Source organism: Oncorhynchus kisutch, linkage group LG6 (genome assembly GCF_002021735.2).
Source record: "Oncorhynchus kisutch isolate 150728-3 linkage group LG6, Okis_V2, whole genome shotgun sequence".
NCBI classification, from domain to species: Eukaryota; Metazoa; Chordata; class Actinopteri; order Salmoniformes; family Salmonidae; genus Oncorhynchus; species Oncorhynchus kisutch.
This window is the reverse complement of record NC_034179.2, coordinates 46961438-46986099: the sequence shown is the minus strand read 5'-3', so window position 1 is coordinate 46986099 and position 24662 is coordinate 46961438. Positions and strand designations below refer to the sequence as shown.

At 44.4% G+C, this 24662-nt stretch overlaps 1 protein-coding gene across 6 annotated transcripts in view; it reads left to right on the top strand.

Moving 5' to 3' along the window:
* The window catches only part of LOC109892925 (double C2-like domain-containing protein beta), a 303986-nt gene that overhangs the window by 211287 nt on the left and 68037 nt on the right, over positions 1-24662 (top strand). For 4 of the 6 annotated variants that reach the window (XM_031826820.1, XM_031826817.1, XM_031826818.1 and 1 more), the window contains 2 exons: positions 1278-1357; positions 21813-21836. In XM_031826820.1, the coding sequence (XP_031682680.1) occupies positions 1278-1357; positions 21813-21836 (104 nt within the window). The remainder of the gene's footprint in view (positions 1-1277; positions 1358-21812; positions 21837-24662) is intronic. The other 2 variants (XM_020485811.2, XM_020485812.2) reach the window with 1 other exon arrangement.

The following is a 24662-nucleotide window of genomic DNA, read 5'->3' as shown; positions in this document are numbered from 1 at the left end:
GCTTTTTGTGGGGTCTTTTACTTCAGCTCATGTAACATGGGACCAACACTTTACATGCTATGTTTATATTTTTGTTCAGTGTAGATAGAAATGTTGTTTTGCCCCAGGATGTTCAAGCCTTTGAGAAATCCAATTCATAGCTTTGCAATACAAAAACCAAAAGCACTGAGCACTTTTAGTTAAGGAGAGAGAGAGAGAGCTAGCGGGGGAGAGAGTGAAATGGAGAGAGATGAGAGAGGGCAGAAGTAAAGATGTTTAGTCATTGAATAGATGGTAATACATACACTCCTCCTGTATCAGCCAGATACATACAGTTGCATGCCTCCCTGAATTAGCATAATAGTTTTTTATTATCTGCCAACTTTTGCTCACTCTCAACTCACTCATCGAGATTGCTGCTGGGAAAATGCTGGGTATATGTTCCTTTTTAGAGTACAGAAATAATGACACGACATGGCGTAAGGGATTTGATTCCAGTTACGTGCTATGAGGCAACCAAGGGGCAGAAATGAGTTGGTGGGAGTGATGAAACGGTGGTGGAAAGAAAAACTATTTTGCGAGGCAATTCCCCAGGATAAAAGACCACACGCGTCCCCCCTCAGCATCTCATACATGTATTAGAGGTTGAAGTCACCGCTCGGGCGCCAATCTTGGTAATCGGAAACAAATCTGGTTTAATCCCTCAGGTGCCTTTCTACGAAGCATAACGCACACACACACACTCACTCACTCATTCACACACACAAACCTCTGTGGCCAAACTTGCTGCAATGTTTATTGAATGAACACACCCTCCAGATGCCAGCGAGAAGACAACACAGGAGGTATCGAGGATTTGGATGTACACACCCCAGCAGAGGTCTAACAGTCTCTCTCACAGGAAGTGACAGGATGTAATGCCATTTTAGGTGCCAGTCCAAGCTGTAGAATAGGCCTTTATTGGGCTAGTTAAATTATTTGTTTGTATGATAATGTTTAGAGGAGTTAATACTCCAGATGGGCCCCATGGAGTAGATTCTGATATTGATGGTCTCTCACATTTGGCATGAAATACACTGAGTGTACTAAACATTAGGGACAGCTTCCTAATATTGAGTTGACAATCCATGTCTCAATTGTCTCATAGGTTTAAGAATGATTTTTAACCCCGTCTCTTCCCCTTTATCTACATTGATTGAAGGGATAAAGGATTATAGCTTTTATCTGGATCCACCTGGTCAGTCTAAGCCATCTCTGCTCTGATATCTGATTTCTCTCTCGCTCTCGCCCCCCTGCAGCTACGTTGGGGACCCTGGACTTCAGTTTACTGTATGACCAGGAGAACAATGCTCTGCACTGTACCATCAACAAAGCCAAGGTGAGCATCCACAATGGTGTGTTTTGTCCTACAAGGGGAAATTGTTTCCATAGTTTGCTGTAAAACTTTTCCTTCTACATTTACAGCATTATACTGGCACCAGAGTTGCCAGCTTAATATTGTATGGATGCTGTAATGTATTTTACAGTATTTTCCTTACTCTAAAACATATTACTGCATCCCTGCTGTAAATTTACAGGGACGCTGTAATGTTTTACAGTAAGGAAAATAGTACTGTGAAATATATTACAGCATCTCTACTGTAAAACAAAATTACAGTATTCAGCTGGCAACTCATTTTTTTTTTTTTTTTACATAAAATACATTTATTCAAATTGGTAACAACATGAACAACAAACTAAACAACAAAATTGACAATAGAAGGAAGAACAGTTAAGCACATATGTAACCAAATAAGAGCATCATTACAACACTAATTTAAAGACTATTTTGTGTGCCTATGTGTATGGGGTGTGGGGGGGAGAGAGAATGGGGGGGGGGTTGAGAAGCGCCACCGTGGCTTCATCTGAGCCACCTTGTCATGTACTTTGTCACATTCAGGGTTCATCATCTTGGGTTAAAATTGGGATTGGGTGCAATCCTAGATCTATGATCAGGTGCAACTCTATTATTGGTAAGAGGCGGTGAAATACACAACGGGACAGTTTAGGCAGCAGAGCATCCATTAGATGGAAGTCAGTGGAGCATCAGGTGTTCCTCGTGGGGATCCGTAACAATCCTCCTCAGTTCTGATTTGTCAGCTCTTCTCACCCCTAGGATAGAAAAATAAATAATAGAATGAGAGACAGAGACCACCAGGGCTGCTAGTCTGTGGGTAAAAATACAGGGGACAAGGGACATATCAAGCTGATGTTGTTTGTGTGTGTACTTACCTCACTAGTGGTCTTCATTCAATCTCAGTGAGCTCTTGTAAGAATGGGGCAATGTAGGGGTTGAGAAGCACTGGCTTCCTCTGGGCCACCTTGTCATGCACGTTGTCACATCTTCAGGGTTCATCATCTTGGGTTGATTTGAACCAGGAATCTGTACAGCCGTTTATCCAATATAGTTTATGAAATCATTTGAGGAATTGAAGCAATACAAATACAACAGCTAGATACACCTACTTCAAATTCGAACTAACTAATGAAACATTACTATAGCCTACACAATACCACAGATTATTTTTCAGACTCACAACATTTGTATATCTTTCTGTGACACCAAACGTTTGCACTGTGCTCAGTTTATTCTCTATGGCACTCAAAGACTGCGGTATAGCCTACCGAAAATCCTATCATAACAATTATTATCTGGGTGATTTTTCTTCTAGGTTGCAAAGCAAGATATTTACAAGCGATTTAGAGCAGACCGAAATAGCTTGTGTCAACTTGGTCTACCTAACTAACTAGATAGGTTAGTTTAGCTAAGAAAACATGCAGTAATTCAATGTTGGCAAACAATAAGTAAGGGATGATCAACGAGGGGCTATGCATTCTATGGAAAATAATGAATGACCTATCTCAATACGAGTCAGGAAGCAGGCGCAGAAGGTGAGTTTAATAACGAAGCAATGCAGATGAACAAAACATAAGAAGCGTACAGAACGTAAGAGAAAACAATTACTACCTAGTGACTGTTGTCATCTGAGGGCTAAATAAAGGGGGAGTAATCAAGGAGATCATGATGACCAGGTGTGAGTAACGACGGGGAGCAGCTGTGCTTAATGATTGTTGTCAGGCCCGGTGGTTAGTACACCGGAGACGTCGAACGCTGTAGAGAGAGTAACCCCTCCGGAGCGGGCCAGACAGTGGAGATTGAAATCCCAGATAATGGGAATCCAGGAGGGACCTAACGGCATAGGCTGGGGTCCCCTCGATGTCCAGGGGAGATGGAGGGGTGTCGCCGGAGACGGCATCCGCCAGGCGACCAGGAACCACCGGCTTGAGGAAGAAGACATGAAAGGATGGTGAGAATCGGTAGTTGGAGGGGAGTTGTTGACGATAGGTTACCTCATTGACCCTTTGGAGGACCTTGATGGGCTGGGGACTCAGCTTCCGACAGGGAAGGCGGAGTGGGAGACTCCTGGTGGAGAGCTAGACGCGATCACCAGGATGGAACACTGGAGCCTCACTGCGGTGGCGGTCCGCCTGATCCTTCTGATGGCAGATGGTGCGCTGGAGCCTCACGTGGGCGGCGTTCCACACCTCCTCTGGGTTTCGGAACCACTCGTCCACTGCAGGGTCCTCTGCCTGGCTCGGAGTCCACGGAGCCAGTGCCGGTTTGTATTCCAGGGCGCACTCAAAGAAGTCAGCCCGGTGGAGGAGTGGAAGGAAAGGAACCGGGTCCATTCCCCCTGTCGGTCCTGGCAGGGACTCCTTAGGAACCTCCCCAGCTCCTGGTTGATCCTCTCCATCTGCCCTTTGGGCTGAGGCTGGTACCCAGATATGAGGCTGACCATGGACCCCAGCTTCTCCATAAAGGCTCTCCATACAGCAAAGTGAATTGGGGACTACGGTCGGAAACGATGTCCTAAGAAGGGCCATAGTGCCGGAAGAGATGGTGGAATAGTGCCTCAGCGATCTGGAGAGCGGAAGATAGCCCAGAGAGAGGGATAATATAGCAGGATTTAGATAATCTGTCAACAACAACCATAATATTTGTAAAAACATCAGAAAGGGGAGATCAGTTATGAAGTCTATGGACAGATGTGACCAAGGCCGCTAAGGCACCGGAAAGGGGAGGAGTTTCCCTGCTGGAGCGTGCCAGAGAGATTTGGTTTGGGCACATTGGGAGCAGGGGCTGACATAGCGGGCGATGTCCTGTGCCAAGGTGGGCCACCAGTACTTGCATAGTGCAAGGGATACCTGGGTGTCCAGCGATGCCTTAACTCCATTGGGACGTAGATGCGCTCCGGAGGGCAGATAGCAGGCGCTGGTTCCCTCTCCAGAGCCTGGTGGATGTCCATGTCTATGTCCCAGAGCACGGGAGCAAAGATATCAGATGGTAGAATCATAGGAGCACTCTGGATCGGAACCTCTTCCAAATTGTGGATATGGGACAGTGCATCAGCTTTGATGTTCTTAGATCCTGGGCGATATGACAGGGTGATGTGGAATCTGGTGAAGTAAAGGGCCCACCTTGCTTGCCGTGTGTTCAGCCGCCTCGCTGTTCATATGTACTCCAGGTTCTGTTTGTCGGTGAGGATGAGGAATTGCTCCTTGGCGCCCTCCACCCAATGCCAACTTCACCGCCAAGAGCTCCTGGTCGTCAAAGTCATAGTTCCTCTCTGCAGGAGACATTTATTTTAGAAGTATGCACATCAAAACAATTTCTGTGGGTTACCTTGGCGTTGGGACAGGATAGTTACCACGCCCACCTCTGAGGCATCCACCTCCACCACAAAGAGCAGCATAGGACCTGGGTGTCTCAGCAGTGGTGCGGAGCTCTGGTATTCCAAGAAGGAGACCTCAACCTGATGGAACTGGCACTTATCCGCTTTAACATAATAGTGGTTCTCCAGGAGACGCCTCGGGACTACTCGGAAGTGAGCGATGTGATCTTCCAAGGTGGCCGAGTAGACCAAGATTTCATTGATACACTTGACCACCTGGTGCCTAATCATGTCCTGGAACACCTCATTCACGAATGCCTGAAACACTGACGGAACATTGGATTTTCCTTAAGACATCACCAAGTACTTCTGGTGCCCAGACGTTGTGCTGAAGGCCATTTTCCACTCATCCCCCTCTCGGATGCGTATAAGATTGTAGTTACTTCGCCGGTCCAGCTTCGTAAATAACCAGGCCCCTCTGAGCTGTTCGATGTTGGCCTGTACCAACGGAAGAGGGTAACGGTACTTAGAGGTAATAGAATGAGACCTCTGTAATCGATGCCACCCATCCTTCTTGTTAATGAAGAAGAAGAAGCCTGCCGATACAGGACAGGTGGATGAGAGGACAAAACCCTGCTAGAGAGCCTCCTGGATGTACTCCTCCATGGCCTCGGTCTCAGCCACCGACAGAAGGTAGATGCGGCTTCACGGCGGCGCAGAACCTTCTAGCAGGTTGACGGCACGGTCCCAGGGGAGATGAGGAGGGAGACAGATGGATTGGGTCTTGGAGAACACCTCCCGAAGATCCTGTTAAACCTCCGGGATGTCAGGCTAGAGGGCAACCGCAGGACTCTCAACAGACGTGAAACCGCAGGGTAACGGAAAGCAGGTCCTCCGGCATCCGGGACCAGTCCTCGACCAGGAGATGGTGGGATCATGACATTGGAGCCACCAGAGGCCATGTATGGCTTTGTACACTGGTGTAGTAATGACAGGAAGGGAAGGCCTTCCTGGTGCTTGGATCCCACGGTGAAGGTGACGTGAGTGATAATGCCGGATCCCACTGCTCGACTATCCAGGGCAAGGACTGGAAGAGAGGAGAGTGGGTATGTGGAGATGTTCATGGAGGAGACTAGGGCCTTGCCGATGAAATTCCCCATGGCACCGGAATCCACTAGAGAGGTAGAAACATCACGAGTACAGCCAACCAGTGAAATGGGAACCAGGAACGTTTTGGTGGAAAACGACGATGGAGTACTCACGCCTTTCCTGGGAGTTGGATGATCACCAGACCGCCCCTCTGTTCTTATGGATCCCGAACTCTGATGCACGGACATCGCTGAAGCTGGTGCCCCTCCTGCCCACAATAGGCGTAGGGACCCAGCTGTCTCTGGCGACACCGCTTTGCTGCGGGGAGGTGTGTGGACCCTATCTCCATGGGTTTAGGCTCTGTCTCAGGACGACCAAAGGAGGTAGGGGAATGGCGAGGTGGGCACTGGCACTCCCGAAGAAGGTTATCCAGACGATGGCAATCGCAATGAGTAGGTTGTCATCTTGTCACGCCAACTGTGTCTAGACCTCTTCGCACAGTCCTCTCCGGAAATGAGTGCGGAGCGCCAGCTCATTCCATCCGCTGGAAGCTTCCACAGTCCGAAAGGTGAGAGAGTACACTGCAGCAGTCTGGGCACCCTGCTGGAGTTGGAGAAGTTGCTCACCTCCCTCTCTGCCGTCGGGAGGATGGTCGAAGACCGCCCTGAACAGAGCCATGAACCTCTCAGGAGGAGCTGGGTTCCTATATCTCCTCTCTCCCAGACGGCCATAGCCCACTCCAACGCCCGCCTGGTCAACAGGGAAATGACTGTGGCATCCTTGGACCTCTCGGTGGTGGGGGCTCCTGTCTGATTGGCAAATAGAGGGAGCGCAATGGGGCTCTATAAGATCTGGAAATAACATGACAAATACATATGTTACACCTGCAATTTGAAACAATACAAGGGGCTTAAAGTATCCAACTTTAATTTGAAGATCTGAAATTCAACTACTGGATTAGGCCTAGCTTTAAAAATCTGACATTTCTTCAATGTAATGCTTGAAAAGTCCTTGTAATTTTTGTAGCCAATTTCTAAGTTTTCCTACTCCCTTATAATTATCCGTGATACATTTTTTTAATCAGTTTTTGCTTCAATTGAAGAGTGTTGCTCTACTCTGTTGCGGTAAAACCACGTGTGGTTATTATGAGGAAGACAGCGTCTAATGCTGGCTTCAAATTGGCTTTCTATACACATTCTTCCAATACAAAAGGAACCTGGTTTTATTTGCGTTCTCATTATAAAAACAGTGATGGTGAGATTCAAATAGTGAGATTAATGCTACCCCTATTCTTTGATGTATTATGTGTGCCACATAGGCTATTGAAAAATCACCAAGCATCCAATTCATTTAGTCAGACAAGTCCACATTATTCTCACATATATTAGAATGTAATAATAATTTGAATATCAATGCATTGGCAAGGCCTAAATAATGAATTATTCTTAAATTGGTATTGGCCTTTTTTTCTTCTTTTTGCATACTTAGTGTGGGGGGGGGGATATATGTACAATTATATAAATGATACATTTGTACAACTTTGAGGTCCTTGACAATTACAATTAAGTGCTTGAAACAGTCCCTGAAAGGCCTTGTATTTTACTTGCCAGTGTCTGTATGAAGCCTGCTTTTATTTTATTTAACCTTTTATTTAACTAGGCAAGTCAGTTAAGAACAAATTATTATTTACAATAACGGCCTAGGAACAGTGGGTTAACTGCCTTGTTCAGGGGCAGAATGGCAGATTTTTACCTTGTCAGCTCGGGCATTCGATCTTGCAACCTTTCGGTTACTCGTCCAACGCTCTAACCACTAGGCTACCTGTTGCTTAATAAAGGAAGAATAGTCCCAAGCCTATGTTGTTGTGTAGGTGAAGTTATGGGCCAGTTTGCGTATATTCTTCTAAGTACACATGTGGAACTGCATAAATGTAATACTTGTTTTAACTTCTTGTGTCAAGCCATCCCGGATCCGGGATCGTGAATACAGCCTCAAGCTCATTACCATAACGCAACGTTAACTATTCATGAAAATCGCAAATGAAATGAAATTAATATGCTGGCTCTCAAGCGTAGCCTTTTGTTAACAACATTGTCATCTCAGATTTTCGAAATATGCTTCTCAACCATAGCAAAACAAGCATTTGTGTAACAGCTAGCCCAGCTAGCGTAGCATTTAGCATTAGCATTAGCAGGCAACATTTTCACAAAAACCAGAAAATCATTCAAATAAAATCATTACCTTTGAAGAACTTCAGATGTTTTCAATGAGGAGACTCTCAGTTAGATAGCAAATGCTCAGTTTTTCCTGAAAGATTATTTGTTTAGGAGAAATCGCTCCGTTTGGTGCGTCACGTTTAGCTACGAAAAAAACCTGTATCCAAGAGTGTAATTATCCCCGCAGCTCATTAGCATAACACAACGTTAACTATTCATGAAAATCGCAAATGAAATGAAATTAATATGCTAGCTCTCAAGCTTAGCCTTTTGTTAACAACACTGTCATCTTAGATTTTCAAAATATGCTTCTCAACCATAGCAAAACAAGCATTTGTGTAACAGCTAGCCCAGCTAGCGTAGCATTTAGCGTTAGCATTAGCAGGCAACATTTTCACAAAAAACAGAAAATCTGTCAAATAAAATCATTACCTTTGAAGAACTTCAGATGTTTTCAATGAGGAGACTCAGTTAGATAGCAAATGCTCAGTTTTTCCTGAAAGATGATTTGTTTAGGAGAAATTACTCCGTTTGGTGCGTCACGTATGGCTACCAAAAAAAAAACGAAAATTCAGTCTTCAAAACGCCAAACTTTTTTCCAAATTAACTCCATAATATCGACTGAAACATGGTAAACGTTGTTTAGAATCAATCCTCAAGGTGTTTTTCACATATCACTTCATGATATATCGTTCGTTGAAAGCCTCCTCTCTCCTCTCAATCACTGGATGACTGCGTGCAGCTTGTAGATTACGCACCAATTCAGACAAAGAACACCGGGCGGGACCCCTGGTAAATGTAGTCTCTTTTGGCCAATCTTCCAATGATATGCCTACAAATACGTCACAATGCTGCAGACACTTTGGAGAAACGATAGAAACGGCAGGCTCATTCCCGGCGCATTCACAGCCATATAAGGAGACAATGGAAAACAGAGCTTCAAAAATTCTGCCCATTTCCTGGTTGAAGTTTCATCTTGGTTTAGCCTGTAGCGTGAGTTCTGTGGCACTCACAGATAATATCTTTGCCGTTTTGGAAACCTTAGTGTTTTCTTTCCAAAGCTGCCAATTATATGCATAGTCGAGCATCTTTTCGTGACAAAATATTGCGCTTAAAACGGGCACGTTTTTTATCCATAAATTAAAAGAGCGCCCCCTATATCCAAGAAGTTAAACCATTTTGACACTTTTATCCCAATGTCCTACAATGGCCCCATTATTTATACACTGAACAAAAATATAAACAACATGCAACAATTTATGAGATTTTTCTGTGTTACAGTTCATACAAGGAAATCAGTCAATTGAAATGCATAAACGAGGCCCTAATCTATGGATTTTACATGAGTAAGAATACAGATATGCATCCGTTGGTCACAGATACCTTAAAAAAAGGTAGGGGCCTGGATCAGAAAGCCAGTCACTATCTGGTGTGACCGCTATTTGCCTCATACAGCGTGACACATCTCCTTCGCATAGAGTTGATCAGGCTGTTGATTGTGGCCTGTGGAATCATCTGTCCTTGGTTGGAACACTCACTACCGAGTTCCAAACTGACTCTGGATGCAACATCAGCACTAACTATTCGTCGGGAGCGTCATGAAATGGGTTTCCATGGTCAAGCAGCGTCGGCTCGAGTGGTGTAAAGCTCGCCGCCATTGGACTCTAGAGCAGTGGAAACGCTTTCTCTGGAGTGATGAATCATGCTTCACCATCTGGCAGTCCGGCGGACAAATCTGGATTTGGCGGATGGAAAGGGAAATCTTAACACAATGACATTCTAGACGATGCTGTGCTTCTAACTTTGTGGCGACAGTTTGGGGAAGGCCCTTTTCTGTTTCAGCATGACAATGCCCCTGTGCACAAAGCAAGGTCCATACAGAAATGGTTTGTCGAGATCGGTGTGGAAAACCTGACTGGCCTGCACAGAGCCCTGACCTCAACCCCATCGAACACATTTGAGATGAATTAGAACGCAGACTGCGTGCCAAACCTAACTACCCAACATCAGTGCCCGACTTCACTAAAGCTTTTGTGGCTGAGTGGAAGCAAGTCCTTGAAGCAATGTTCCAACATCTAGTGGACAGCCTTCCCAGAAGAGTGGAGGCTGTTATAGCAGCAAAAGGGGGACCAACTCCATATTAATCCTCATGATTTTGGAATGAGATATTCGACGAGCAGTTGTCCACATACTTATGGTCATGTAGTGTAGCTCTTCCATAGGCAGCAGTCAAATGGGCCTCCTCTTGTCATTACACCCCCAATTCCACCACAGTTAGTGCCCTTTCTAGGCCCCTAAACGCTGGCCTATGGCTCTAAGTGAGGCCCCTGGTGTTGTAGACATGTACAAGAGTCTCGCATGGAGATCACCAGCAGCTTGTTTTGAATCTACAGTGCATTCAGAAACTATTCAGGCACCTTCACTTTTTCCACATTTTGTTACTTTACAGCCTTATTCTAAAATTGATTAAATAACAAATGTTCCTCATCAATCTACACACAATACCCCATAATGACAAAGTGAAAACAGGTTTTTGGAAATTTATGCAAATTTATAAAAAATAAAAAACAGATACCTTATTTACATAAGTATTCAGACCCTTTGCTATGAGACTCAAAATGGAACTCAGGTGCATCCTGTTTCCATTGACCATCCTTGATGTTTCTACAACTTGATTGGAGTCCACCTGTGGTAAATTCATTTGATTAGACATGATTTGGAAAGGCACACACCTGTCTATATAATGTCCCACAGTTGACAGTGCATGTCAGAGCAAAAACCAAGGCATGAGGTTGAAGGAATTGTCCGCAGAGCTCCGAGACAGGATTTTGTTGAGATAAAGATCTTGGGAAGGGTACCAACAAATGTCTGCAGCATTGAAGGTCCCTAAGAACATAGTGGCCCCCATCATTCTCTAATGGAAGAAGTTTGTAACCACCAAGCCTCTCTTCTTAGAGCTGAGCAATCGGGGGAGAAGGGCCTTGGTCAGGGAGGTGACCAAGAACTGCTTGGTCATTCTGAGAGAGCTCCAGAGTTCCGCTGTGGATATGGGATAAACTTCCATAAGGACAACCATCTCTGCAACACTCCACCAATCAAGCCTTTATGGTAGAGTGGCCAGACGGAAGCCATTCCTCAGTAAAATGCACATGACAGCCCACTTTGAGTTAGCCAAAAGTCACCTAAAGGACTCTCAGACCATGAGAAACAAGATTCTCTGTTCTGATGAAGCCAAGAATAAACTCTTTGGCCTGAATGCCACCGCTCATCACCTGGCCAATACCATCTCTATGGTGAAGCATGGTGGTGGCTGTATCATGCTGTGGGGATGTTTTTCAGCGGCAGTGACTGGGAGACTTGTCAGGATCGAGGGAAAGATGAACGTAGCAAAGTACAGAGAGATTCTTGGTAAAAACCTACTCCAGAGTGCTCAGGACCTCAGACTGGGGCGAAGGTTCACCTTCCAACAGGATAATGACTCTAAGCACACAGCCAAGACAATGCAGGAGTGACTTCGGGACAAGTCTTTGAATGTCCTTGAGTGCCCAACCAGAGCCCGGACTTGAACCCAATCGAACATTGCTGGAGAGACCTGAAAATAGCTGTGCAGCGACGCCCCCTATCCAACCTGACAGAGCTTGAGAGGATACGCAGAGAAGAATGGGATATTCTCCCTAAATACAGGTGTGCCAAGCTTGTAGCGTAATACCCAAGACGACTAGAGGCTGTAATCACTGCCAAAGGTGCTTCAACAAAGTACTGAGTAAAGTTTCAGAAGTCTTATATGTTTGCACACATTTCTAAAAACCTGTTTTTGCTGTTTCATTATGGCTATTGTATGTCGATTGATGAGGGGAAAAAACTATTTAATCAATTTTAGAATAAGGCTGTAATGTAACAAAATGTGAATAAAGGGGTCTGAAAACTTTCCTAATGCACTGCAGATGATATGTATGCATGTGTGTATGTGTGCGTGCGTGCTTGTGCATATGTTTTCTGATGATTGCTTCTCTGTGGTTGTGTGAAGGGTATTTCCCCTGACAACAAGCTGCTTGTAGCACATGCTGCTGTCCACTCTACTCTTGATCCAGACCAAGCCTTTGGTCTGTCTTCACGGCAGTACACACACACTTCAACGTGAGCGCACACACACACACACATGAATATATGACAACACAAACCCATACAAAAACACTTGCATGCACTTTCGCACGCACACACTCAAATCCTCCCCAAGAAGGGAAATCTCTTCATAAAGCGTTTTCCCTCACTGTGTTTAGTTTTTTTCCTCTTGAAGATGAAGATTACTTTTTGGGCTCAGTAGCTCACTGGGCTCTAGGACAAAGCAGGAAACATCTGTAGACATGTCAGATATTTCTTCCCCTCTATTGCTCACCCATATTCTGTGTGACATTTACCGGTTAATGATTTCAAATTGATTTTCTGTTACTTACTGCGTGCTATTGTGTCATGGCATGGTCTGCAATAAGCAAGACAGGGTGCCTGAATGCAGAGACTCAGGTGGCTCAAGAGGAAAGTCTGAAATCAAGATTTTGTACTAAATACTGCATAATTTCTACCCCCAAACAAATGACATCTTCTTCCAAATCAACAAGGTAGGGGAAAATGCAGAGCCTCCGCTATCTATTCCCCCTCCACTCGAAGTTGCAGTGAGCATTTTCCTTTTACACCTTGCTCATGATTGTCTTATTTAGGATAAGTAATTCCAATTAATCCACCCGGATCCACATTGGCTGGCTTGGGGGAGGAGTGCCAGCCATGGAGTCAGGTCAGAAACTTGCTTTGCCCTCTTTCACATACCCTATTTTCCTCAAAGAGAACCAGCTGGCTGATCTGAGAGCAACACCTTCTTGTTCTTCTTCCAAGAACAACCCATTCTATTCTCCAAGGAAAGATGTTAAGTCACAAAGCTAGTCAAATAAAAAGCATGAGCTGGCACACACCCAGAGAAAATGATTTTTTGTAGATGTGCACACTCTACATAAACTCAGCCCCCCCCAAAAAATGTCCTCTCACTGTCAAATTTTCAGCAAACTTAACATGTGTAAATATTTGTATGAACATAACAAGATTCAACAACTGAGACATAAACTGAACAAGTTCCACAGACATGTGACTAACATAAATAGAATATTGTGTCCCTGATCAAAGGGGCAGTCAACATCAAAAGTAACAGTATCTGGTGTGGCCACCAGCTGCATTAAGTACTGCAGCACGTCTCCTCCTCATGGACTCCACCAGATTTGCCAGTTCTTGCTGTGAGATGTTACCCCACTCTTCCACCAAGGCACCTGCAAGTTCCCGGACAATTCTTGGGGGATTGGCCCTAGCCCTCACCCTCCGAACCAACAGGTCCCAGACATGCTCAATGGGATTGTGATCCGGGCTCTTCGCTGGCCATGGCAGAACACTGACATTCCTGTCTTGCAGGAAATCACGCACAGAACGAGCAGTATGGCTGGTGGCATTGTCATGCTGGAGGGTCATGTCAGGATGAGCCTGCAAGAAGGGTACCACATGAGGGAGGAAGATGTCTTCCCTGTAACACACAGTGTTGTGATTGCCTGGATTGACAACAAGCTCAGTCCGATGATGCTGTGACACACCGCCCCAGACCATGATGGACCCACCACCTCCAAATCGATCCCGCTCCAGAGTACAGGCCTCGGTGTAACGCTCATTCCTTCGAAGATAAACGCGAATCCGACCATCACCACTGGTGAGACAAAACTGCGACTCGTCAGTGAAGAGCACCGTTTACAAGTCCTGTCTGGTCCAGCGACGGTGGGTTTGTGCCCATAGGCAACGTTGTTCCCGGTGATGTCTGGTGAGGACCTGCCTTACAACAGGCCTACAAGCCCTCAGTCCAGCCTCTCTCAGCCTATTGCGGACAGTCTGAGCACTGATGGAAGGATTGTGCTTTCCTGGTGTAACTTGGGCAGTTGTTGTTGCCATCCTGTACCTGTCCCGCAGGTGTGATGTTCGGATGTACCGATCCTGTGCAGGTGTTACACGTGGTCTGCCACTGCGCGGACGATCAGCTGTCCGTCCTGCCTCCCTGTCGCGTTGTCTTAGGCGTCTCAAGGTACGGACATCGCAATTTATTTCCCTGGCCACATCTGCAGTCCTCATGCCACCTTGCAGCATGCCTAAGGCACATTCATGCAGATGAGCAGGGACCCTGTGCATCTTTCTTTTGGTGTTTTTCAGAGTCATTGGAAAGGCCTCTTTAGTGTCCTATGTTTTCATAACCGTGACCTTAATTGCCTACCGTCTGTAAGCTGTTAGTGTCTTAACGACAATGAAGATCTGTGAAGTTTTTGGGATTTATCTTTAAAAAACAAGGTCCTGAAAAGGGATGTTTCTTTTTTGCTGAGTTTATATAGACTCCCAGTAATTTATTGAGTAAAACAGTCAGAGGTAACACACTAGGGCGGTGTTCAAATCAAATCAAAGTGTATTTGTCAAGTTCGCCTTTGGTTAGTGACTCCCTTTGGGATTTCAGATTCTCCAGCTGTTTTCAGTCAGTGCAAGGCTCTACACAAAACCCCAGGTGTCATAATGGGCAGCAGGGTTCCTCTGCTCCGGCACCTGGCAGCGGCCTAGCGAAGCCCCAGTCCAGGGAGCTCATGGTGACTTTTCTGGCTCCCTCATCCTAGGGCTAGCCTCAAAGAGAGGCTCCCTGGGAGAGAGGGAGGTGGCAGTGATGGCCTTTGTGTTTTGGTGATGATCGCCCCAAAATTGTGAGGTGTTTCGGTGGTTTGCTCGGAAGGGATTTCTGGTGGTTTTCTTTCACTGTTGCGATTGCTGCAAGGTTTTGAAGATTTTAAGAGTAGCAGGTCCCACAAGGGTACTCATCATCAATTAACATAACTGGAACAAAAAAAAAATGTTTTAAATAAAAACACCAGCCAAAAAGATTTAAAAAGTAAAATGCAGCTTTGTAAAATCTCTGCTGTTTGTTCATAGGTGGTTGTGAAATTGCACCTTTATGACTTCCTTGTTGTGATAGACACAATTTCTGCTTCACATATAATTCAGTGATTCGGGCCATCTGGGCCAGATTTACCCTGCCAGCTCAGAGCCGTACTGGGTTGTTGGAGAGAAAGCCATGATTAAGCCAGGGCAGACATTTTGCTTTGCCATACTCTGTTATATAGATATGCTATTGGGGGGGGGGGGGGGGGGGTAAAAACTAAAAACTAGCTATTATTGGCACAGAGGTTTGGAACTTTATTTCTTATTGGTTATTTACTAATTTACCACCTGGTAATGTCACCAGGCAGGCCAAAACTCCATCCCACCGATATAGGCAGACATTTCAAGTAGTCCTTTTTCACAAGTCTTACTCTAAACGGGCATTATAATTTTCACAATTTCACAGTATTATTCCAACCTCATAGTGCAGAAATACATATAAAATACAGAAAAATCAAATTTTTGACTGCACTGTGCCTTTAAAGTAAAATAATAATAACCATGTGTTTCATGTATTCCAACTATTTAGCTCCAGTCATTAACATGAGCCCGTTCTCCCCAATTTAGGTGCCATCAAGTTCCTGTGAAGTATTCATACCCCTTAACTTTTTTCTGCATGTTGTTGTGTTAGTCTGAATTCAAAATGTATTAAATAAATTGTTTTACTCACACATCTACACACGATACACCATAATGACAAAGTGAGAGCATGTTTTTAGAAGTCTTACCTTTGGCAGCGATTACAGCTGTTGTTTCAACTCCGCTAGTGTGTCGTGAAACACACCTTCCACGTCATTCGTTATTTTCCATAGAACGCATAGCCCCTAGTTGATTATCCCTTACTTATTGCACACAAAGGGAGTCCATACAACTTGTTGAGCAAATTTTTACTCCTGAACTTATTTAGGCTTGCCATAAGGGGTTAAATACTTATTGACTCAAGACATTTCAGCTTAGGTTTTTAATTCAATTGTAAATATTTCTAAAAACATGATTCCACTTTGACATAATGGGGTATTATATGTATGCCAGTGACACAAAACCTCAATATATTCAATTTCAAATTCAGGCTGTAACACAAAAAAAATATGGAAAAAGTCCAGGGCTGTGAATACTTTCTGAAGGCCCTGTACATGGTCAATAATTAACTACATGATTGATGCATTTCTGCCAAGAACACAGAGTACAGAAAAAGTCCTATGTTTCTTTAATCATGCAAAACAAAACTTCTCAAAAGTGAGAGAACAGAGGCCGGAATAAAAATCGCCAGGCGGTACAGAAAGTTATTGGTCCCATTCCACAGAGCACTCATATCCAGCACAGTCAGGGACCTAGGTCATATTTATGTGTGAAACTCACCATCCCTCCTCAGGGTACACCACAACCCCCCCCATAATGCTGAGCAATTCATAGAGCAAGTAAGTTTACTATTGCTGTGTTGATGAAAAATCACACACGCTCCGGCAAGAGTCTGCATTCAATATGCCAAGACTGATTTTTGTAGTTATCGTGTTTGATGTTGCTGGACTATAAAAATGCATTGTTGCACATATTTGTTCATTCTTACTTAATCTAAGATACTGCATGGGGTGGTACTATTTTCTTAGGTGCATTTATTTTCCAAATGGCACCCAAAAGTCAGATTGTATGTCAGATAATGATTGATTTGGTGAGATTTCCCACGGCTGCCAATAGTTTGCTAAAGGGAATTGCAGTTGAACATAATATTGTCTCGACATTAGGAAGCACTCCTCCAAAGAAAACGCTCTGATAATGACATAGTTGCGTTGTTAATTTTCTCTGCTTGGTACTTGACGTGACGTGGTATGCTGTCCACAATGGAGCCTCCTTTTCAACGTCAACAACAGCCACTGCAGCTAACAGAAGCATGCTCTTAAAGGCAGACCCGAGCCATGCTTCAGGGTCATGGAGTGTTATTGCCTACAATTGTTACTTGAAGATTCTTGCTTTGTATAAAGTAACACTGAGGCAAAGAAGCCCCTCCAACAGGCTTGGGCGCCCTCTGTGCCCGTAGCTCTGTCTATCGGTCTGGGTGGATGAATGGCACAGAAGGGAGCGCGCAGCTGAGGGACATTGGCAGTGTGCAGTAGAGTGGGCGCCCCAGGCAGGCCAGCCTGCATTGATTGATGGCAGCTATTTGCAGACTGGTTAGGAGCGTTGGGCCAGTAACTGAACGGTCACTAGTTTGAATCCACGAGCCAGTAAGGTGAAAAAATCTGCCGTTCTGCAGTTAACCTCCAACAACAACTGCTCCCCGGGTGCCGATGACGTGGATGTGGATTAAAGCAGCCCCAGCACCTCTCTGATTCAGAGGATTAAATGTGGAAGACACATTTCGGTTGAATGCACTGACTAAGCATCCCCTTTCCCTTTCCCACTGCCAGACTGAGGGACAAATGTGGAGGTGAGGGTACTCACACGGTCTCTGTCTCCCAGTGTGTATCAGATGAGATGGTATTTTGCTGCATCTCAGTAAGTCAAAGTCAATTCCTCTCTGTCATTTGCATCCTAAAGATCAAATCCCCATTAGGGAAAAAAGCGCCACTGTTCGTCCCAGTGAATCAGCCTCTGGCAGCATGTCTCGTTTTTTGGAGGGGAGTACATATTCAGCTGTTCTTTCGCGTGTGCAATGATGTCAGAGGGAAAAAATATTTGTTCACTGTTTGCAGTAGCTTCTTTGTTGTTGTCATAGCCCAAACGCACGTGGCAGTTTCACCAATTAATGATTCCAGCTCAAAGAATCGAAGAAGTAAGAACAAATCTCCACAGGTTGACGTTTATGGAATTATTCTAGTCCTGAAGGCAGAGCTGAGCCATTCCCACTAGATGGGCCAGCTGCAAAGTCAAAATTGGCTATATAAAGTGCATTCAGATAGTGTTAACTAATGGGGAAAACTCTAGAATGATGAGTGAAATTCAATCTTGCGCTTCTCTGCGCACGCTGATATTTCTAAGCCCGCATGCAGCTTAGAGGGAACTTGTCTCATGAGTCCATTCTATGTGCACCAAAATTACATTATGCTTCTCTGAATTGTCTTGTGAAAGAATAACACAGTAAGATCATAATCGCACTTTATAATTTAGCTAGGCATGTTGGCAAATTATACCCACCTGACCCAGATTGCGAGTTAAAATTGAGCGTTTTTGGATTGTGTAAACAACAACAGTAATTGTAAAAAGGCGGAGATGTAGGGCTGTTCCTAAAAGTGTTGCAAAATTCCAGGCACTTTCAATAAATTCCCTGATTTCCCCAAAATCCCGGTTGAGGCATCTCGGAATCAGTAATGAATAAACAGGTAATTCAGAGTCCTCCAACCAGAAGTTCAGAAAAACCGGGGAATTTATTGAGCGTTCCCGGAATTTTGCAACTCTAGTTCCAAACAAAACAAAATACAAGTGTGCTAGCTTTAGTTTCTTAACGGCACAGCTAGTAGAACAAAAAAAGCATGCTATAGTTGAAGACTCTTCTATGAGTGCTAAAAGCACATTAAAATTACTTAGGAACTGTGCACACTGTGGAGAGGTATGTGGCCACTGGCCACACCCGTTAGAAGTCTCACTCAAAGCATTTTCATTTTTTATAGATCACTTTAGTTCCCAGGTTCTGATTCTGTTCCTCGAAAATGATCCGGTATTAACCAGCGAGGGTAATAGCTCACACGACAAAAATTTGTAAATTCAGGGGCCTTTGAATTCGTCTGCAAATTTATTTAAGCTGGATCATGTGCACGACCGGTGCCTGGCTCTCCCAACACTCCCACCAGGAGGTCTGGGAGGCACAGTGGGGAGGGGGGGGGGAGACCGAAATAGCCACTGTCAGTGGAGAGAGGGAACACCACCTCCTGTGTAGATAAGGTGGGCATCTTTAGCCGCTATCAGCCCTGACAGTTAGCCAGATGGGGCCTTGGCCACTCGGTAGCACAGATGGGCAGAGCTTGTTGGTTCCACTTCATCCTCCCCTCCCTCACTCTTGGTTGGTTTCACTCACACATACTGGCCAGCTGCCTCTTAGGAGATTTGACTAAGTGCTCTGGACACACTCAAGACTCCACAAGACTGTGGAGCTGAGAGAGGGAGGAAGAAATAGATGGGGGAGGGGAAAGAGAGTTGATGCCCTGGGAATTGGCTAGAGAGCAACGCTGAGATGTTGATGGTGAGTATGATTCCAGGGCAGTGGTTGCAGCGGGCATTGGTCATTTTTTATCAGAAGTTGTCATAGGTGAACAAATGCCCAGTTCGGTAATGAAGCATTAGGGAAGCCAGTCAGGGAGGAGGGGATCGCTCTTAAGGAGCGATCACAACGGATTACAGGGAATTACAGAACAGATAATGGCACGGTCATAACCGCAAATCAGAATGTCACATTTACAACAACAAACATCTCTCATTTCAGGGATTTTACCATAGTTCAAGTAAGACCAATAATGTTAATGTACCTGATCTCTGGGTATGTGGTATTTTTCCGGCATCTCCTCCAAAGCCTCCATGTTTTCTATATGTTTCAAATGCACCAATCGATACACTCTAGCCTCTTGCTCTTCAAATCTAATGTTGTTGGTCACATGCAGATGTTATTGCGGGTGTAGAAACACAAGCATTTTGATATCTAACAGTTTCACAACAATACATACAATACACACAAATCTAAAGTAAAGGAATGGAATTAAGAATATATAAATATTTGGACGAGCAATGTCAGAGCGGCATAGACTAAGATACAGTACAATAGAATACAGTATATACATATGAGATGTGTAATGCAAAATATGTGAACATTATTAAAAGCGCTAGTGTTCCAATTATTAAAGTGGCCAGTGATTTCAAGTCTATGTACATAGGGCAGCATTCTCTAATGTGCTAGTGATGGCTATTTACAATCTGATGGCCTTGAGATAGAAGCTGTTTTTCAGTCTCTCGGTCCCGGCTTTGATGCACATGTACTGAGCTCGCCTTCTGGATGATAGCGGGGTGAACAGGCAGTGGCTTCGGTGGTTGTTGTCCTTGATGATCTTTTTGCCCCTCCTGTGACATCAGGTGCTGTTGGTGTCCTGGAGGGCAGGTAGTTTGCCCATAGTGATGCGTTGGGCAAACCGCACCACCCTCTGGAAAGCCCTGCGGTTGCGGGTGGTGCAGTTGCCGTACCAGGTGTTGATACACCCCGACAGTATGCTCTCAATTGAGCATCTAAAATTCTGTGAGGGTTTTAGGTGCCAAGCCAAATGTCTTTAGCCTCCTGAAGTTGAAGAGGCGCCGCCTTCACCACACTGTCTGTGTGGTTGGACCATTTCAGTTTGTCAGTGACGTGTACGCAGAGGAACTTGAAGCTTTCCACTACGGTCCCGTCAATGTGGATAGGGGGCTGCTCCCTCTGCTGTTTCATGAGGTCCACAATCAGCTCCGTTGTTTTGTTGCTGTTGAGTGAGAGGTTATTTTCCTGGGTCCCCAGGGTCCTCACCCCCTCCTTGGTAATCAAGCCCACTACTGTTGTGTCGTCGGCAAACTTGATGATTGAGTTGGAGGCATGCGTGGCCATACAGTCATGGGTAAACAGGGAGTACAGGAGGGGACTGAGCACGCACCCTTGTGGGGCCCCAGTGTTGAGGATCATCGAAGTGGAGGTGTTGTTTCCTATCTTTAACAACTGGTGGCGGCCCGTCAGGAAGTCCAGGACCCAGTTGCACAGGGAGAGGTTCAGACCCAGGGCCTCGAGCATAATGATGAGCTTGGAGGGTACTATAGATGTGCGTTGCAAGGTCAGGGTGCCATTAAAGGAACGACTTATCACAGGTCTCAGATAAGTGGCTGTGACTGCTGATTCAGTGGAATTCTGTCACCAATGTTTACGATTGAATTTACTGTATTGCGGACGTAACTTGAGATAACAAAAATGATCAAGTCTCCCACATAAGTCTCTTGTGAAGGGGTCACGACAACATTGGAAATCACAGAGTACAACTAGTCTATTTTGAAATCGACTGAGCAATATACAAATCTGCCCATTTGTTTAAACACTGACGAGATTGATTCTGAGTTCAATGAGTTGTATAACATGTAGAAAGAACTGATTGTGAGGCCGTCAATAACCTTATTCACTCTGCCCTATCCTCATGATTTTTGACTGCTTGAGCTCTATTAGGGGAACTGTTTCTTCCCTGCCTCAACTGCTGCACACCGCCCCCTAAAACAGTTAATTAACGAATCGTTAAACTTGGATATGTGGCTAAATAGATGTTTATTTGATCCTCCAGGCACCATAATCATTTTGTACTTTTTTATTGAAAATATGCTAATTCTCATTATTTGTTTAGCCTTTGATGCAACAGTTATTAATATGTATGTGACTGACTGACTGAATTATATGAGCGGCACATTGTATCTCAAACTTTTCTTGTAAAACGGGATTTGGACATTTCTATTGAAAAGGCTTTACAAGGCCACCTTTATCCATTTGACAAGTGCTAGCAATGAGTTCCAAGGTCAACAATGTTTCAAACGTGTCAAACTTTCCAGCAACTCACCATGAAATACAAACTTACATTTCATTTTGCCACACTTTCATATTCCGTCTCGGTTATTATTTGTATGTGTTTCCAAACGCTTATTTTTGCTTTATGTATTTTTTTGTTTTAAAAAAGGTCAGACAATTTTTCACTCTCCCTTTCTTCTGTTTCTTCAAAGGCAAGCTGTGGTTATTTTTTCTCTTGATTTCTAAAGTTAATGTTTTTTTTCTGTTCCTCTTCCTGCACCTTACTCTCTTGCATGCATTCCTCTCTCTCTGCATGGTCCTGGGGAACAGCTCCCCATCCCCAGGTATAAGAAGGTAAGGCACTGACTCACACTGTCCAAACCCTAACCAGCCTACAGAAATCAGAATGTGTCCATTTTTCTCATGTGGTGTGTTGACAAACCAAAACCAAACTCTAACCAGCCTACACCCTCCCCAACCAACTCCCACTGGACCCTGTGGAATGGATAGCCCCTATTAAAATCCTTACTAAACCCCAACCAGCAGCCTACACCAACCTAAACCAACTCCCAATGTCCCCTGTGGAGTGAACAAACCCTAACTATCCTATACCAAGCCCAACCAACTCTTTCACACTATTGGCATCTCATAATTGTCTAATACTCTTCTCACGCTATCATACTATACTGTGCTGGCATGGATATTTTTGTTTTCACATTGTCCTTTTCTAGCACTGTTCCATTAACTATGGAACTAAACCACAGGTGTATATTTATTCCTTCTATATATTGTGGCACATTTCAGGTCATACCCTTGTTTCTGTAATTTCTGTAGAATGAGACTATTTCTGGAGCTGTAAAATACAGTGAAATTACTTTTACTTAATTATCCAGAGCATGGTTAAATGATTATGCAACCTGAAAATCATCTGCCATCTTTTTTTAAAATCAGGGGTTTTCAATTTCAGTCCAGACTGGGCTATTCCCAGCCTGCACATTTTGATCTAGCCCAACACTAACACGTCTGACTCAATTTAACAAATCATCAATAAACTGTTGAGTGCTTTGGTCCACAAGACTAGAAACGTCAAGCTAGTCTGATCTTACTGGCCCAATGTTAGGGTTGTTCCTGTAATTGTGCTTGTGTAGATTTGGTACAGAAAGTTAGTTTCAACCTTGAACTTCCCTCCCTATGTTGAATATTTGTTAAATGATCTTTTCCGTGTTGATTGACACCAAATCTTTTGTTCTCATTTCATCCATCCAGACCTACAGTATAACTGGGAAATGTCAAAGCTAGCATATGGTGATATACACAGAGTATACAAAACATTAAGGACACCTGCTCTTTCCATGACATAGACTGACCTGGTGAATCCAGGTAAAAGCTATGATGCTTTATTGATGTCACTTGTTAAATCCACTTCAGTCAGTGTAGATGAAGGGAGGAAACAGGTTAAATAAGTATTTTTAAGCCTTGACCCAATTGAAACATGGATTGTGTATGTGTGTCATTCAGAGGGTGAATGGGCAAGACAAAGATTGAAATGTCTTTGAACTGGATATGGTAGTAGGTGCCAGTTAAACCGGTTTGTGTCAAGAACTGCAATGCTGCTGGGGGGTGCTCAATATTAGGAAGGCATTCCTAATGTTTGACATACTCTGTGTATAGGCTACTGTGTGTGTATTTTTCCAAAGCAGTATGTTGGTGCTTATATTTAATTGATACTGTGGCAAAGAATGGGGTCGAATGATAAAAGGCAGATATGTGAGAGCAGAACTACAGATCACAAAATGGCCAACTGCCAAAACAATTCCCAGAAGCAAGGGGAAGGTGGGGCCGACCCACAGATAAGGGGTCAAGACAAACCAGGAAGAGAGATAGAAAGGGATGGAAGGTTCTGTGAACCATAGAGAAAGAGACAATATATATCAGCTGGATTTACCGCGCATGAGCTGGACTGTTTGGACTTACCTGTTGGCATTTGTACCTGGATCTACCCGAAAACCCGATTTGTGTACCGAACCCTGCTATCCTTGACCTTGCCTGCAGCCTGGGTGGACCAGGATGGAGAAACAAACACACAGGTACTGTCCTGTTCTAAAGAACTCTCATTCTGGGGTGATTTTGGTGACAGTTTCTCACTTAATTTGTGACAAACTCTCCTAATCTTGAAAAGATTTGCCACATGTGGTGAAGAATGTGAGCAGATGAACTAACCATACCACTGGTTAGGTAGAGGGGGAAAAAGGTTCATTTAGCACTCCAAAGGGAGGTCTGTTTTTTTGTTGTGGCTTTGTTTGGTTAGGACAGTTTTCTCTGGAAAATGGGTATGGAGGGAGCCATACAGGCCCTGTTACAAGCGGTGGCCACCCAATAAGAGGCAACTAGAGCTCAACAAATAGCTCATCAGGATGCAATGTGAATGTATCAGGACACGTTACAGTTCCAGCACCGCACCAACCAGTTGCTCAGAGAGGAGCAAGAGAGAAACACCCGGGAGTTAAGAGAAGGCCTAATGGAGCTAGCGGACTAAATTGGGGCTCAGTTACCAGCTGCAAATATCCAGATGCGGGCCAATCATTTTCTTTAAAAAATGACAAAGCTGGGAACCCTCAGAAGGTGGGGCCGTCCCACAGATATGGGGTCAAGACAAACCAGGAAGAGAGAGAGAAAGGCCTGGAAGGATCTGTGAACCATAGAGAAAGAGACAATATATATCGGCTGGATTTACCGTGTGTGAGCTGGACTGTTTGGACTTACCTGTTGGCGTTTGGACCTGGACCTACCGAAAACACGATTTGTGTACCAACCCCTGCTATCCTTGACCTTGCCTGCGGCCTGGGTGGGCCAGGATGGAGAAACAAACACATAGGTACTGTCCTGTTCGAAATAACTCATTCTGGTGTGATTTTGGTGACAGTTTCTCACTTAATTTGTGACAAACGCTCGTAATCTTGAAGAGATTTGCCAGAATACTTTGACATGATGTATTGATTGATATGAGAGTATGGTGTATGTTTATTGATCGGTGTATGTTTATCCTCAGGTGCAGTACCTGAAGGTAATTTTACTTTAATTCTGAAACAACAGGTACAGTAGTGAAGACATTCTAAAGTGGGTGTACATCCTACACTGTTCTGTACGTACTAGCAGTATCATTCATAAAGTAATCAAGTA